The sequence below is a fragment of the Chenopodium quinoa genome, unplaced genomic scaffold, assembly GCF_001683475.1.
Source record: "Chenopodium quinoa cultivar QQ74 unplaced genomic scaffold, ASM168347v1, whole genome shotgun sequence".
NCBI lineage: Eukaryota > Viridiplantae > Streptophyta > Magnoliopsida > Caryophyllales > Amaranthaceae > Chenopodium > Chenopodium quinoa.
The window spans coordinates 3,415,607-3,432,600 of NW_018742879.1; the positions used below are offsets into that span (position 1 = coordinate 3,415,607).

At 32.0% G+C, this 16,994-nt stretch overlaps 2 protein-coding genes across 3 annotated transcripts; both read left to right on the forward strand.

Annotated features, from left to right (window-relative positions):
• Nucleotides 1-6,246: 6,246 nt before the first annotated feature.
• On the forward strand, nucleotides 6,247-13,245 carry LOC110726525 (protein NUCLEAR FUSION DEFECTIVE 4-like). 2 transcript variants are annotated; one of them, XM_021906009.1, is made up of 2 exons: nucleotides 6,247-6,779; nucleotides 11,877-13,245. In XM_021906009.1, the coding sequence occupies exons 1-2, from the start codon at nucleotides 6,321-6,323 to the stop codon at nucleotides 12,999-13,001; spliced, it is 1,584 nt and encodes a 527-aa protein (XP_021761701.1). In that variant the 5' UTR covers nucleotides 6,247-6,320; the 3' UTR covers nucleotides 13,002-13,245. The 2 variants fall into 2 exon arrangements, with proteins under 2 accessions (XP_021761701.1, XP_021761700.1); XM_021906008.1 differs by lacking the exon at nucleotides 6,247-6,779 and adding an exon at nucleotides 7,162-10,651.
• Nucleotides 13,246-14,257: 1,012 nt separating this feature from the next.
• On the forward strand, nucleotides 14,258-16,925 carry LOC110726528 (protein NUCLEAR FUSION DEFECTIVE 4-like). The gene is made up of 2 exons (XM_021906011.1): nucleotides 14,258-14,850; nucleotides 15,485-16,925. Exons 1-2 carry the CDS (start codon nucleotides 14,392-14,394, stop codon nucleotides 16,613-16,615), a joined length of 1,590 nt encoding a protein of 529 aa, XP_021761703.1. The 5' UTR covers nucleotides 14,258-14,391; the 3' UTR covers nucleotides 16,616-16,925.
• The last annotated feature ends 69 nt before the right edge of the window (nucleotides 16,926-16,994 follow it).

Genomic DNA, 16,994 nt, shown 5'->3' on the forward strand with positions numbered 1-16,994 from the left:
TAAGATGTTACCTATCTTAGATGATATTAATATTGGTATTGGTATTGATATTAATATCACCCAAGATAGGCATGGGGGTGTTTGACAATTGGCTCTTTGCCTAGCTTTTGGCTTTTAGCTTTTTAGTTTGGTCAAACAATAAAAAAAGATGTTTGGTAGTTGGTTTTTTTGTTGGCTTTTAAGCTGGCTTTTCCGCCAAAAGCCAAAAGCTAATAGGAGTAGCTTTTTTATTGGCTTTTGGCTTGTTGGCCCACTTCGTCACGAATAAACAGCTAACAACCATTAATAATTTTACCAAATACTTTTGTAAACAACCAGCTTAAATAACTAAATTAAAAAGTCAATCCATACAGCTAATACTTCCAGCTAGTCAAACAAGCTAACAGCTAACAGCCAACAGCCAATCGCCGATTGCCAACAACCCCATGATATTGATATATGTTATGATATTCTTCGAATTATAGTTACATTAAAAAAAAAAGAGTAAAAGATGAAATGAATATGCATAATTGACCATTATGAGTTTCTGGCCAACTTAATAATCATAGATTCATCCCTGTTGAGTCTTATTTTGAATATCATCAATCAATAACTTAATACTAAAACAAATATCGGAAGTGACACATGTTACATCATGGTGTTGTTTTTCCCCTCCAAAACTTCCCTTTTCTTTTTTAACTTTTTATTTTTTTATTTTTACTTTTTTTTTTGTAACATTGTGAATATTTGATACAACTATAAAAAATATTATTTCAAATCTTTTATATTATAAAAAATTTATTCCTTTTTATTTGGTGCTCATAATTCTTCCATACACATTTATCTAAAAATATTATTCAAACTCCTTTTTATTTATCTTGTAAATAGAATATTATTAGATTTTGCCAAAAATAAAATAAAATAGTAATAATAAAATTGATTCATATAATTGATAATAAAGTAATTACTTTAAAACATCACTTAATTTATTATTTTTTTCAAATAGCTCTAATATTTTATTTCAATTTAAATATTAACTCTACACTAAAATTAATGACAATTTTGTTCCTAAGAATTTACGTATTTATTATCACAAATTTAGGACTTACGGAGTATTAGAATGACTATAAAATAAATGTTGTGTTTGACAACTGCACTATATCATATGTATAATTCTAGGGAAATGTAAAATATCAATCAATTTTTTGTAAATTACTTAATTAAAAAAAAAAGAACAATATCTTAGTAAATACAAAAAAATTATTATCTTTTGCACACTTTATTGAGGTGATAAATTTATTACATTCGACATTCATAAATAATTTGCATATTAAAAGACACGTCGGTCATAGTGACAAATGACATCTCATTCTGTATCTTTGTTTTTTTGGATAAATATTTATTATATGCAAATAAACTTTTGAGGCACCAAAAATGATCAAACTACAATTATTGGAAAGCTTCAAACATATTTTTATATAATAACAAAGAACGGCGAACGTTTTAATTTGACAAACGTTTTTTATTTTACTTTAATTTTAAAACATGAGATTATATATTAAACTTTTGCATTGCCTTTTAATATAGATTATGACAATATAATTTCTATATATTTGATGTCTATGTTTTATCAAATTCTATTTGTTAGATATAATTAAATGTTTTTTTTAAAAAAATTAGACTTACCGTGTATGGCACGGGGTCTAAGCTAGTATAAGTTTAAAAGGAAGTTTATTTGGGCCAAATTATTCATTTGTGATTCAACCATTGTTGAATATGTAAGTTTAAAAGGAAGTTTATTTTGGCCAAATTAGTCATTTTGTGATTCAACCATTGTTGTTTTTATTTGTTTTAATATGAATTAATAGCTTCAAATGGCATTGTTCCTCCATTTTTAAGCTCTGATTATGTTTTCAGTTAACAAGTTTCTTTTTGTCACACTCATCAATGCATACCATCAACTATTAATATCTTTAACCCATTAATTAAAAAAATAAACATTAAAAAGGTAGTATGATTTTTAGCTCCATTCGTTGTTGGATGATTTGGAGTTGTTTCGCTCGTGATGTTAAACTTTTAAAAACAGTTGTACTATATAAGCAATAAACACATTTTCTAAACTAAAACTATGAAAAAATCACATGTTGATCAACGTTTTTGTAATACCATCCTAAATTAATTCCAATGGTGTGAAGCCCTTGAAATGCATGGCCTTGTGTTTGTAAAATTTTGTAATTATTATAATATTAATAATAATAATAATTATTATTGTCATTATTATCATTATTTTCAATAAACTATTTTTCAAGGACACTAATTATTTTTTTAAAAAAAATTAAAAAGTAACAATTATTAGCACTTGAATGCCATTGTAAATTTGTAATTAATAAAATATTCTTTAAATTAATAATATAATAAGAAATCAATTTGTAAGCTTCAGACATACTATGCGTCTTTAATTCTCTCTCTTTTATTTTTTTTATATATTTTTTTATTTTATTTTCTCTCTCTTCACCTCTATGTAGTTTTGGTACAACCTCAGCACTACACTTGCTGTTTAGCCACAGCCAAAGAGCTTCAAAAGATGAACCCGGTGCCTCCACCAAATTCTCACTAAGCTCACTATGAACCCAGATATCTTTTGCTGCATTACAATCCAGCACAAAGTGCAAAATTGTCTCGTTAGAACAGCCACAAATCTGACAAGACGAATCTCGTGCTACATGTCTATATACCAGTCTGTCCATCACAGCTAAGTTGCCCTTCACAGCACTCCATATAAAGTGTTGAAGCTTAGGAAGGCCTCGAACTCTCCATACAAAGCGCCATACCTCCTCATCATGCACTGGATTCAGTTGCTTCAGACTACCCATTTTAGCTAGCCAGTAGCCCGATCTTACAGTGTATACTCCCAGCTTTGTACAACGCTAAAATAAGGAGTCCTCCCTGCATCTGTTTGATAACGGAGTAGAAAGCACAATAGTGCAAATGTCAGGTGGAAATAAAGTCTCAACCAAGTCCACATCCTATTCCAGGTAACCATCTCTACACAGCTCACAGACCATCATATTCACATCCCCTCCCTCGGGTCTCTCCGGGTAAACAGTTTTGCCATCATTAATCAACCAAGCATCATCCCATACTCTAATGCTTCAACCATTCCCAACACGCCAATTTAGCCCATCCCTTAACATACCTTTCGCTCCCCACATGAATCACCACGCATAACTCAGGTCATACCCTCTAAATGCTTCAAGAACCGTTGAGTTCTTGAAGTATCTTGCTTTGAGGATCTTATGGAGCAAAGACGCCTCATTATTGTGCAACCTCCAAATCTGTTTTGCTAGGATTGCTTGGTTAAAGCATTTGAGATCACGAAACCCCATACACCCTTTCGATTTCGGAAGGCACAACTTCTCCCAACTTTGCCAATGTAGCTTTTTAGCATCCTCCCTCGACCCCCACCAAAAACGGCATAAAAGATTATGAAATTCATCGATAAGACCTTCCGGGATTTTAAATATACAAATCATATACGTCAGGATGGCTTGCGCTATTGCTTTAATCAAAACTTCTTTCCCCTGCCGAGACAACAATCTCTCCTTTCACCCATTCAATTTCTTCCATATTCTCTCCTTTAAGTGAGCAAAAATGGCTTTCTTTGACCTTCCGATCATCTACTTATACATTACTTCCTAAAAATTTGTTAAAATAACAAAATAGTATAAAATAGATTGGAATTTTTGAACACTCAAAATTGTTGTCCAACAAAAGTCACAAAAAATAAACCAAGAGCAAAACATGGACCTTTACATTCCAAAGCCCACTAATCAATAACAAAGTGGCTTTACCATAAACTTGACATCTTAAAAGCAACCCAAAGCTACTTCATAAACTTGGTGGCTTTACCATAAACACCATCTTAAAATTAGTCCAAACTAACCACTCATTGAATCTCACAAAGTTACAAATATTGGCTCGGCTAAGCTCGGCTGATCCCACATGCGAACCACATAGTCCAAAAACTCTTTCGTTCTATTTTGTCTACTTATTTTGTGCAATATCCTAAACGTATACACTGTATGATCAATAATTTAATACTAAAAGCAAAATCAGTAATGACACGTGTCATCTATTGGTTGAAAAATTTTCCTCCACTTTTTTTCATTTTTTTAAAATTCATTTTTTTTTGTCTATTCTTACTAAAAAGTATTTATAGCCTATAATATTCACTTCCAATAATTTGGCAGTAACCTTTTTTCCACACACTCAAACGATATATTTCTATATGTATATATTTACATTAAGTAATTTTGTTATAAAAATGAGCATAAATAAGTAGTATATTAGGATATTATAATTCTTCTTTTTTAGTGGTTAAATTAATGTTGAACTTCAATATATAATTTAGTAAAATCCGTGCATTACACGGAATTTAAATTAGCTAGTAATTACTATATAATTACAAACTATAGTTCAAAGTAAGTTTAAATTTAATAATGAAAACTTAATATTTGAATACTATATAATAAAACGAATATAATAAAATCTCAAATGATATTTTAGTTATGTATAAATAATTAAAAATCACAAAATACAGTATTTTTTTCATAATTAGTTTAAGGTAGTACTCCTTAAGTGAGTTGAAGGTAGTACGTAGCATCATCGATCATCATGATGAAATATATTTAATTAGTTGATTATATGTTCTGTATCTAATTAGATTGTAGCTTAAAAGCCAAGCAAATCAAATTAAAAAATATATAATTGTTGTACTTTTTTTTCTGAAGAAATATAATTGTTGTACTTAGACGTAGTTGAATTGTGTTTCCCAGGATTCTTGTACGCGACAATTACGTATGGTTTTTTTTTTTCACCAGTAAAGGTCTTTGCTTGTTGACACAAATCATGCTTTAGTGTTGCATTACGTGCCATTTATTGATGGAAAAATGGCATAAAAACATCATTTCTATTACGAATTAACGTTAGTTAGATGATCCATTCCATGTTTCCTGATATAGTGATTCTGATGTAAGACTAAGACTACTTAGTTTTGTCTTGTTTCCATTTCCACTCTGCTGGCTGGTCTCGGACGTTACTACTACCTTGCATATTTTTTTGTCTTTTGGAACACCATATGAATTATGAATTGAATATGGAGTAGTTGATAGTCCATTTTACACGTACAAAGTACTATTTTAAAATTGAGAAAGCCAAACTTATTAATTAGCAAGCTAGTAGTCAACCATTGGGGCATAAATATAGCTACAAACAGAATTAGCTTGAAATCATATATGGCATGACAAGCTAATGTAACAATTAGCTTACCATTGGAGATGCTTAGTCTTATAACATTAGTAATAGTGAAAGGTCGTTCAATGAGACAATTTTAGAATTGAAGGACTTAAGTAGACCATGCATGTTGCCTTTCCTTTGCATTTATGCCCTAGGTAAAAGATCCTTAGCTTATTGCTTGATGAGCCTAGCTAATAGCTAAATTGTTTAAGTGATTGATAATAGGGTTATTTTTTGTACCCGAATGATTATTTTGGTTGATGACAATAATTGACTAAGTGTATGGGAGTGTAACATCGTGTTTAACTAATAGACTTAATTAATTGTAGTAACCAATGCATTCAATTTTTTTTCATTGTCATCAAATATGCTTATCGTAAGTATATATGATACCCATCACTTTTGTTATAAGAAAAATCTTCTTCTTATAATCCTACAATAATCCTACCACATCTACACATTAATTGTCGATAGCCTAGAGTACTACCAAATTCTAGTGAACAATGCAAGACAAAGTGTCACATACAATTACTAAATGTTATTGTACTTGTACTCCTTAAGTCTTTAGTGCCACCAACTCTTAACCAACTATTGAAGAACCTAAGCTAAAAATCATTCATATATTTTAAGAGTACAAGTTATATTGCAAATAGCTAGATTGCATGCACCACCATATTAACCCAAAATTAAGAATTTATATTGAGATTAACACAAAAATTCTCCCAGCAATTAAGGAAGAACAAGATTTGATCAACTAATTATAAAACTTAGTCATGCATCATATAGTCAATTATATCTGGTTCCTTTGTCTTCTTGATAGATAATGACTAAACATAAGAGAAAATCGATCTTTTACTCCACTTAACAATTATAATACTCCACTTAATTAATTATTTAACCAATCAATATCATAAATAGTACCATAAACATACCACAACTTATACGACATCCTTAATAAATATACACATTTTAATGTAACATAAATCTCTATTTAATCCATTCCAAATTTCCTGCCTCATAAACAGAAATTAAAACTTGTACATGCAATGGAAAATTCTATGATTAGTAATAAGAGTAGTAGTAGATGGGCAGCAACAGCAGCTAGCATATGGATACAAGCAATAATTGGTGGGACGTACACATTTAGCATATATTCACCTATCCTTAAATCATCCCAATCCTATGATCAATTCACCCTTAACACCGTGTCGGTCTTCAAAGACATTGGTTCAAATGCCGGAGTTCTATCTGGCCTTCTATACTCCGCCATATCCCCAGGAGGTATGCCCTGGGTGGTACATACGGTGGGGGCGGCCGAGGGGTTCTTGGGTTATTTCTTCATGTGGTTAGCTGTTGTTGGGGTGATCCCTCGGCCACCCGTGCCTATAATGTGTGTGTTCATGTTTTTTGCTGCACATTCACAAACTTTCTTTAATACTTGGAATGTTGTTACGTCTGTTCAGAATTTTCCTGATTATAGTGGGACCGCTGTTGGGCTTATGAAGGTACGTCAATCTCTCATTAATTTTGTTGAAGTATACCTTAAGAATCATTAGATGTTTACTTCTGCTACTCTGTTTATATTTTTTTTGAGAGACCAGTTGAAAAAAAAAATTATTTTAATGTTTAGAGAACCATGTAGGAAGTGATGTCGGCTAAATTCAATTCAAAACCTTGACTACCAAAGTACGAGTATATACATATAAAGATTTTACCAACTAAACTAGTTTGTTTGCATTAAATTTTATCTCTCTTCATTAAAAATTATTGACACATTTAACTTTTTTCACTACTTATATACTAATTTTGACCAAAGTTTTATAGTAATGTATTGAAAACTAATTTTATCATGAATTGAAGTTGTTAAATAGGCCAAGTATTAATACGTACTCCATGTCTTTATCTGTTTTATAATGATGTTTCTAGTTACATAAATCGATGCAAATTAAATACTTGATCGCAAATATCTTTAATCTCACACTAGCAAAAATTATCAAAGTTAGATATTAATCATTTACTCACCAACAAGATGAAACAAAGTAGAACTCATTTGATTATATTTGTTCTTATAGATTGAGAAAAATTAAGAGTATTCCCTCTCATTTTTAATAGTCAAAACTCTCAAAAGATTTCAAATAAGAACATGATCATTGTGAAATGGATGGAGTATATAATGTTTCACAATATCAACTTTTTTTTTTATAATTTTTTTTACTAACATTTAATTATTTTTATCTAAGGTTAAACTTGTGCATTGACATGTGTATCAATTTGACTGTGTCACTTATTATAGGACGGAGGGAGAACTATTTTGTTTTTGTAGACTACTTGAAGGAGATTAGAATCGTGTTGTTTGTGTAGTTCTCATTGCAGAACATGGAATGATGGAATTTTCTTAAGACTACTTGAAGGAGATTAGAGTCTCACGATTCGATTGAATATTTGAGTATCACTCTTTACACGTTTAGATAATACCTTTGACCTTGTTTGTTTACTAATAGTCTAATAATTTAGAAATAAATGTTATTTTCTTAATTATTGTTGAGCTAATCGCAATATGTATTGTCAAACTATAATTTTGTAAAAGCATGGTTAAAGATATTAATTAATGGGAATAATAAAAGTACATTTAAAAATAATGGAGGTAGTAGGTTTTAAGCCTAAGCATTGAAAGCTTGAGGAGAGACGCTCTGCAAGACTTATGTTGTAACCATTAGAAAATGTAAAAATACAATATGAGGAAAATAATCATGGTTTTGACTTTAACTAAACTCTTTTAGATCGATCTCTTTGGATGAAATCATATATGCACAAGAGAAACAAAGAGTGAGAAATATTATACCTCTAGTTTCTCCTATATCTAAAGATTAATAAACTTTGTTGATTACATGTTAATCAAAATCAATGTACAAAAGTTGATATTATGAATAAACACAATAATATAAATTAAATAAGAATCCACAAAATAATATAGAGTATTCTGTTAGTTTATCTTACACAACGTAATAGTAAAAAATTTCTTCAAGTATTAGTATACCCCCCCCCCCCCCCACCCTCCAAAAAAAAAAAAGTAATAGTAAAAAAAAGGTTTGGTGTAGTTGGTGAGCATTTCGCCTTGTAACTTTAAGGTTACAAGGTTGAATCCTTCCGGCTGTGGTACTTAGCGGTGAATATTCTTTATCCTATCCCTTTATTTTTAAGTGTTTGACTTGTAAATATGTCTAGTCAATATGAACTTAAAAACTAAACTCGGAAGAATTAATAGTTTGCGATTTTCCAAAATAAATCCTATAATTAGGGAATAATCAAACCATTATAGAGGACAATAAAGATGCTATGTTTTCCAAAGGAAGTACATGTATTGTTTAATTTGTATTGGCCGAACACCAAAAACCAATAGTAGATTGAAAAATAGTGTACCAATCAATTATATAGTTATTTTTAGTGCTATAACCTTGGCAAAGGAAAAAAATGTATAGGTGATATTTTGTACTGCATTTGTCCCACAATAGAAAATGGTGAATGTTGATAGGCTATATGAAAGTACACATGGCCAAATTTGAACCAATATAAGTATTAGTAGTTGTAAAATAAATTCAAACATTATTGGAGTATGAAATTGTGTAGCTCAAAAGAGAAGCAAAGCAAAAATTTCAATTTCTTGTACATGCACCAGTTGTAATTTTCACCAGTTGACGCCTATGTTTATGTATGTTTTTATTGCTACAAATCACGCCTTACGTGCCTATCCTTCTTGATGGATCGACCTCTAAAATTGCATGTTTCAATTTCTAATACGCGTTTGTTTGGCGGTATTTTGACAAGTGACCACTTTGTCTTGTTTTTGGATAAGGTGAAGGTGTAGAGTGGTGAGTTGAACAACTTTAACGGCCTTTCCAAGGTTGATTTGCCTCTTGCAATAGGGTACTTGTACTTCTCTTATAGAGTTGTCAATTCGAGTATTTGAGTCTGGTTTGATGAGGTTGGGCCAGGTTAGATCCATTTTATATATGAGTCAAGCTAAATTTATTGTCCACACAAGTCGAAATCTGAACTTGATTTTTTCGAATCATCCATTTTTGACACCTCTATAATCTCTAAGGCACTAATCTCTCCATATCTTGATGATTGTCTTGTAAGAAGTATAGAGTATAATATTTTGGGATGTTACTTTGAGTTTGTCCTATAATTCTTTTAATATAGTGAAATTGGAGTGTGTGGACAATCTTTAAATGATAGATGGAGGGGATACAATACATACGTGCTTTTCGAAAGTTATACTAACATTTTACAGGGTGAGTAAATCGTTGAAAAATAGTTTGCTCTCATATATATAGTAAGTGGTGTCAAATTAATCAATTTTTGGAGCGGGAAATTTAATCTTGTGAAATTCCCATACTCTGTTAATCAACATCAAACCTAAAAGATTGGTAGTAACTGTAATTAATAGACGGACGAGGTGTGTTAATTTGAAGATTTCACATGAGATTATAACTTCTACACCAAGGGATCGGATCCGTTTATTTTTGCTGTCATACTCTCAAAGAACTAAATTTTAACGTAGAAAAGAATAATAAGACTTGACACCACAAGGGTAGATATGGTCCATATAAATTATCTCATAGGAATGAAATTATCTAAGATAGAGAAGGGAAATTCTTTTACACCTCTTTACAATAAAAAATAATTAATAATATTCACATGTAGGCCATGCACAAATTTCTTTTTTTTTTTTTTTTTTTTTTTTTTTTTTTTTTGACAACTTAAATTTCATATCATAGCTTATACAGTTATACGTTGTCTTTATTTCAATTCTCATACCATACGACACTATAATATAAGCTCCTACCATTTCTCTCAAATCATAACTAAAACCAGAAATCTATCAACATTTAGTTAATGAAGTACCATGGAAAACTCCATAATTAGTAGAAGCAGTAGTAGATGGATAGCAACGGCTGCAAGTATATGGATACAAGCAATACTAGGTGGTACGTACACTTTTAGCATATATTCTCCTATACTTAAATCCTCACAATCCTATGATCAGTCCACCCTCGACACCGTCTCGGTGTTTAAAGATATAGGTGCAAACGCCGGGGTCTTAGCCGGTCTCTTATATACCACGGCTACCTCAGGGCACAACCGTTATGGCGTGCCCTGGATGGTTCATGTGGTGGGGGCGGTCGAGGGGTTCTTGGGTTACTTTCTTATGTGGTTAGCTGTTGTTGGAGTCATCCCACGCCCACCTGTGCCTTTGATGTGTGTTTTTATGTTCCTTGCTGCTCATTCTCAAACATTCTTCAATACTTGGAATGTTGTTACGTCTGTCCAGAATTTCCCTGATTGTAGCGGAACCGTTGTAGGTCTTATGAAGGTATGTCTTGTTCGTTTACGGGTTTGAAAGGGTCATTTTATAAGCATAGGGCATGTTTGACAAAAATAGTTGTCATAATAATTGTTCATTATTTTAGTAATTAATCTATACAACGTTAACTATTAGTGATTAGTGGCGGCCAAGGTATCTTATTAATATACAAGTGTTAGATACAACTAATAATTGTTGGACTTGCAAAATGACAAGAATAAAGACTTAAGTATGGTAAATTACACTTAAAATCTTGAATACTACTTTCAATACTTTAACCAGTTAAGTTGCCAGTTAAGTTGATATGATACAAGCTGCTTAATTTCATTAGGTGATATTGTGTAGAATTTTCTTAGAATATAATTGACGAAAATTTGAAGTAAAAGCTCGAGAGAATATATAAAAGATGCTTTTGGATAAATAATGTCAAATGCTAAACAAAAATATGCTTTTGTAAAAGGTAACGTTTAATTTATTCCCTCACATTTTCACAATAAAAAGAAGACAAGTTGAACAATAGTAAAAAGGCCAGGTGCTGTTGGGGGAAATTATCAAACGCTACCCCTTTCTGCAAAACGTTGGGTCTTAACACCAATCGTATGTTTAATTAATGTTTGAAAAAAAAAACAAAAAACAAAAAACGTTACTTTTCCTTTTCTTTTTTTTTTCACGAAAAAAAAAACAGAATCGTATGTTACTCTTTATGTATAGGATAGGTGAACAGTAATATAGGGCCTAGTAAACAAATAGTGTTTCGATTAATCCAAAAGCTACTATCAATATTAATACACCCTTAAGCGAGTTTTGACTTGATCAACTTCAATACTCGTACTTCTTTGGATATGTATTTAAAGTTTCAACATATCCAATCTCCAAAAAAAATTAATTTCTTGACACAATCCAATGGAAAAGACAATAATTAGCTATGCAATTTTTTTGAAAAGATGAGACCATATGTCTAATATTCAAAATAAGAAAATGTTTTAAATTATGTTTTTAATTCTGCAATAAAATATACTTTTTGCTTTAATGTTTCTAATTTTGCAATAATTACTTTTTGCTTATTGTTTGTTGGATTCGTCATAATTAAAAAACCCTATAAGATATTAATATAACTGTGGGTACGAGTTAACATTTGATACGAGAATTTTGAGTGTTAAATAAGTCGTTTTACAATCTCAATACAAAAAAATTGTCCCAATTAAGTGCTCCTCTAATTCTAGATTTTGAACAGGGTTTCCTAGGACTAAGTGGAGCAATCTTAATCCAAGTATACAAAGCATTTTTCAAGGGAAATCCAAGCACATACATACTAATGCTTGCATTGCTACCAAGTATAGTCTCATTATCTCTCATATATTTGGTGAAATTATGTCCAAATAAAACATCAGAAGACAAAAACCACCTAAATTCTATGTCCTTAGTCTCAATGCTTCTTGCTGCATATCTTATGATCATCCTCATCTTGGAAGACATTCTAGTGTTTCCCCATTGGGCACGCCTTCTAAACTTTCTAGTCCTTATATTATTCCTCTCATTGCCTCTAAAAATCGCGACTGAGGCAAACAAGAAGGAGAAATCTCAACCACTTCTCCTAAAAACAGAACCATTACTCTATGACTCAAATGATTCAAATGAGCCAGAGAAGAGCCTAGTGGGTGAAGAAGATGTCGAGTTGTGTCAAGAAAGCATGAACATCTTGGAAGCTATGGGAAGCATCAATTTTTGGCTATTGTTTCTTGCTATATTATGTGGAATGGGTTCGGGTCTTGCCACTATAAACAATATGAGCCAATTAGGTCAGTCACTTGGATATAACACAAGCAAGATTAATACATTGGTTTCACTATGGTCGATATGGAACTTCTTTGGTCGATTTGGAGCAGGCTATATATCTGATATCCTACTACGTCGAAGGGGATGGGCTAGGCCATTAGTGATGGTGGTCGCGCTAGGAGCAATGACTGTAGGACATGTGATCATTGGCTCAGGATTTTTTGGAAATTTGTACATAGGTACAATCTTGGTGGGAATTTGTTATGGTGCATTGTGGAGTTTAATGCCTACTATAACTTCGGAAATCTTCGGTGTTTTGCATATGGGAACTATATACAATGCCATTGCTATAGCAAATCCTTTGGGAACTTATGTTCTGTCTGTTTGGGTGATTGGTCATATTTACGACGAAGAAGCAGGGGAGCATAGTTCTTGCCTTGGTGTACACTGCTTCATGGTATCCTTCTTTGTATTGGCATTTGTTAGCTTCTTGGGCTTTATTGTTGCTCTTACGTTGTTCTTCCGAACAAGGGTGTTTTATAGGTCGGTTGTGCTAAGAAGACTACGTTATTCTCTGAGATGATAAAGAAGGATTGATGGTTCAACTCAAAAGTCATAAGGTAGCGCATTGGCAAACATCTTTAGATAGAGATTTGTACCGAGTCTAATACAGATAGGGTACATTTAAGTATACTATGAACTTGTTTATTCAATTTCATGAAAGTATATATTGTTCTTTGCTTATTTATATGTAAATTATTTGAACAAAAAGGATGGACTTTGATATTTTGTGAGTATCTATGCAAATAATTTTTCCTTATTATTAATCCATAGTATGCTAGTATTGTTCTAGTTTTTTTTTTTTTTTGTTTGTTTGGTTGTCCTTGTTCTATTTGTATGTAGTTTCTCTCTCTCTCTTTTTTTTTTTTTTTTTTTTTTTTTTTTTTTTTTTTTTTTTGTCAAACTATTTGTATGTAGTTTCTATTTCAGAGATAAGTGCTCTAAAACCATCACATAATCAAACAAAAGCAGCACCACCATCCACATCACTGTAATGGATATATTTCAATTCTTGCATTACTGGCTAGTTATTGTTTTCACCAGATGATGCCTTTGTTTAGTGTAACAAATCACGCATGTACGACGTCCCCTTCCATAAACAGATATGATTTGACCTCGAAAACTATATGACATTGCATCTCAAATTACCAATTCCGAATGAGATCTCGTCTCAAGATTACTTAACATTGAAATAACGAGTTAAAACTCATTAGAGTAGTCATTTTATATCCGTTACTCGAACATAAAACTCACCCAACTAGTATGATAAAAAATTCAAAATAGTTCTTGACAAAAGACCAATCTTATTTATCCATAGTTATGTGGTCTCGTCTTATAATTTAGATTGATACTCCCTTCGTTTCACAACGATATTTCTGTTTGAAATCTTTTGACTTTTAAAAATAAGAGAAAATATTCTAATTTCTCTCAATATATAGGAACAAATATAGCCATATAAGATCTAGTATGATTCAGTCTTGGTGAGTATATTAGTGTGAGATTTAAGATATTTACGGTTAAAGATTTGCAAAATTTTCATCGACTTACATAAATAGAATAGGAACATGATATTACTTTAGTATATTTATGATTTAAGTGACCTAAAAAGAAGGGAATTTATATCTATGATCGCTTTAATTTCTCCACTCATAGAAAATGACTAAAGCAAAGGGAAATTATTTCACTCCTCCCAACCAAATTATTTGATTCTTTACGTAGGCCATGCATAAGATTTGTATCAAATTAATTTACATCCACAAACCACAATAGCATAAAGTTTCTCAACATTATTGCACAACGTCCATAAATATTGATTATATTCCATGCAGCATACTTACCAAAATAAGTATTTTCCATTTTCATCCATCATATCCTAAACATAAATTAATCTAAGTAGAAATTAATTAATTGCCATGGAAAGCTCTGGGATTAGTAGGTACAACAGTAGATGGATAGCATTAGTTTCAAGCATATGGATAGAAGCATTACTAGGTGGTATATACACATTTAGCATATATTCCCCTGTACTAAAATCCTCCCAATCCTATGATCAGTCCACCCTCAACACCGTCTCGGTCTTCAAAGACATCGGCTCTACTTCCGGAGTTCTCTCCGGCCTCCTCTACACTGCAGCGTCCTCAAGGTATAGCATACCATGGGTGGTACACGTGTTGGGGGCGGCCGAGGGGTTCTTGGGTTACTTCTTCATGTGGTTAGCTGTGGTTGGAGTCATCCCTCGGCCACCCGTGCCTCTTATGTGTTTATTTATGTTTGTCGCTGCTCATTTTTTAACATTCTTTAATACTTGGAATGTTATTACGTCTATCCAGAATTTCCCTGAATGTAGTAGTACAGTTATAGGGCTTATGAAGGTAAATATATACTTCGTAATTCGTATCAATATATCGTAATATGTCTACTTTGTTTGTGGATTGGTTGTTTTATATTTGTAGGTTGGTTTATTCGTGACATGAACATAGTTACCAATTTAGGTAGTGTACTAGTGTTTGTAAATACTTTAAAATTTCTAATTTTAGCTTATTTTCATGAATTTTTTTTGTGTTTTCTAGCTTTTGGAAAAAAATAAATAAATTAAAAAAAAAAAATCTGTCAAAAACAGTAGATTGTTAGGCTTAGCCATGTGATTATTGTTTTAAAAAAGTAATGATATAGTTTTATGTATTTATAATAGGAGTATTTTAAGACAACAAATACTTTTACGTACAGTTCATCTACTCAATATGAACTAACCCCCTTGTGACATGCTTGAATGACCTTTGAATTTTATTTTCTATTATCATATACTTGTTCACATTATATTCGATGTCAAAGTTTTTCTAGATTATTTTTTCTTTTTTTACAAATTGTCATACTTAAAATAAATGTTCAGATTTTCATCATTAAATATAGTATCAAACTTTCACTATGAAATCCTTGAATATTCTTGTGTTTCAAGGTTGAATGAATATTGTTGAATGTTTTTTCTGATAAGTGATTCGTTTACAGGGTTTTCTAGGACTAAGTGGAGCAATTTTAATCCAAATATATAAAGCATTTTTCAATGGCAATCCAAGTACATACATACTAATGCTTGCATTATTGCCAAGTATAGTCTCATTATCACTCATATATTTTGTGAGACAATGCCCTGACAAAACAGTTCAGAACAAGAACCCCCTGAATGCTATGTCCATAGTCTCTATACTTCTTGCTACATATCTAATGATCATCATTGTAATGGAAGCCATTTTCGTGTTCCCACATTGGGCGCGCTTTCTTTCGTTTGTATTCCTTTTATCATTTCTCTCTATGCCTCTAAAAGTCGCTACAGAAGCTAACAACGAGGAGAATTCACACCCACTGCTCGTAGAAGACGATGCATTTTCACCCTGTGATGATGCTGATCCTAATGAACCTGAGAAGAGCCTTGTGGGTGAAGAAGTTGTCGAGTTGTGTCATGAAAACATGAACCTCTTGGAAGCTATGGGAAGCTTCAACTTCTGGCTTTTGTTTCTTGTTACGTTATGTGGAATGGGGTCGGGACTTGCCACCATAAACAATATGAGTCAGTTAGGAGAATCTCTTGGTTATGATACAACCAAGACTAATACTTTGGTTTCCCTATGGTCGATATGGAACTTCTTTGGTCGTTTAGGAGCAGGTTATACATCTGATATCCTGCTACGTCAAAGGGGATGGGCTAGGCCGTTAGTCATGGCAATCGCGCTAGGAGCCATGACTGCAGGACATTTGATCATCAGTTCTGGTTTTGTTGGAAATTTGTACATAGGAACAATCTTGGTGGGGATATGTTATGGTGCATTGTGGAGTTTGATGCCTACTATAGCTTCAGAAATATTCGGTGTTTTGCATCTGGGAACCATTTACAATGCCATTGGTATAGCAAATCCTTTGGGAACTTATGTTCTCTCTGTTTGGGTGATTGGGCATATTTACGACAAAGAAGCAGCAGAGCAAAATACTTGTCTTGGTGTTCATTGCTTCATGGTATCATTCTTTGCATTGGCATTTGTAAGCTTATTGGGATTTCTTGTTGCTCTCACGTTGTTCTTTCGAACAAGGGTGTTTTATAGGTCTGTTGTGCTAAGAAAACTAAACCGTTCTCTAAATAGATAACAAAAGGCAACCACCATTGCTTTTGCCAAGAATCGACTCCTCCATTTCATAAGTTGTGCATTAACAAGTACGGACATTTTTAGAAAGAGATGACTATGAAGAACAATTCTCAAGTATACCTCAAGCTTGTGTGGACACGTACACATTCAATCATAAGCACTTCGTATTTTTGTAAATTACTATTGCTTATTGTTCTCTTGAGAAATAATCAATTATGAGTACAATTAAATATAATTATGTATGCTTCACGATAGCTAATTTATAGATTAAGTGTACAGCTAGCAGATCTAAAAGCATGACTCTAAATAGTATAAGCTATGCTTTAATTATGTGAAAAGGGATATTTTTCCAAATCTTCCTGCTAATACGATTAAGTCTT

What these genes read in the sequence shown, in the direction of transcription:
- LOC110726525 (XM_021906008.1), top strand. Translation starts at nt 10,184, where the DNA reads ATGGAAAACTCCATAATTAGTAGAAGCAGTAGTAGATGGATAGCAACG. An exon ending in CCGTTGTAGGTCTTATGAAG is followed by an intron (nt 10,652 to 11,876) that starts GTATGTCTTGTT and finishes GATTTTGAACAG; the next exon opens with GGTTTCCTAGGACTAAGTGG.
- LOC110726528 (XM_021906011.1), top strand. Translation starts at nt 14,392, where the DNA reads ATGGAAAGCTCTGGGATTAGTAGGTACAACAGTAGATGGATAGCATTA. An exon ending in CAGTTATAGGGCTTATGAAG is followed by an intron (nt 14,851 to 15,484) that starts GTAAATATATAC and finishes ATTCGTTTACAG; the next exon opens with GGTTTTCTAGGACTAAGTGG.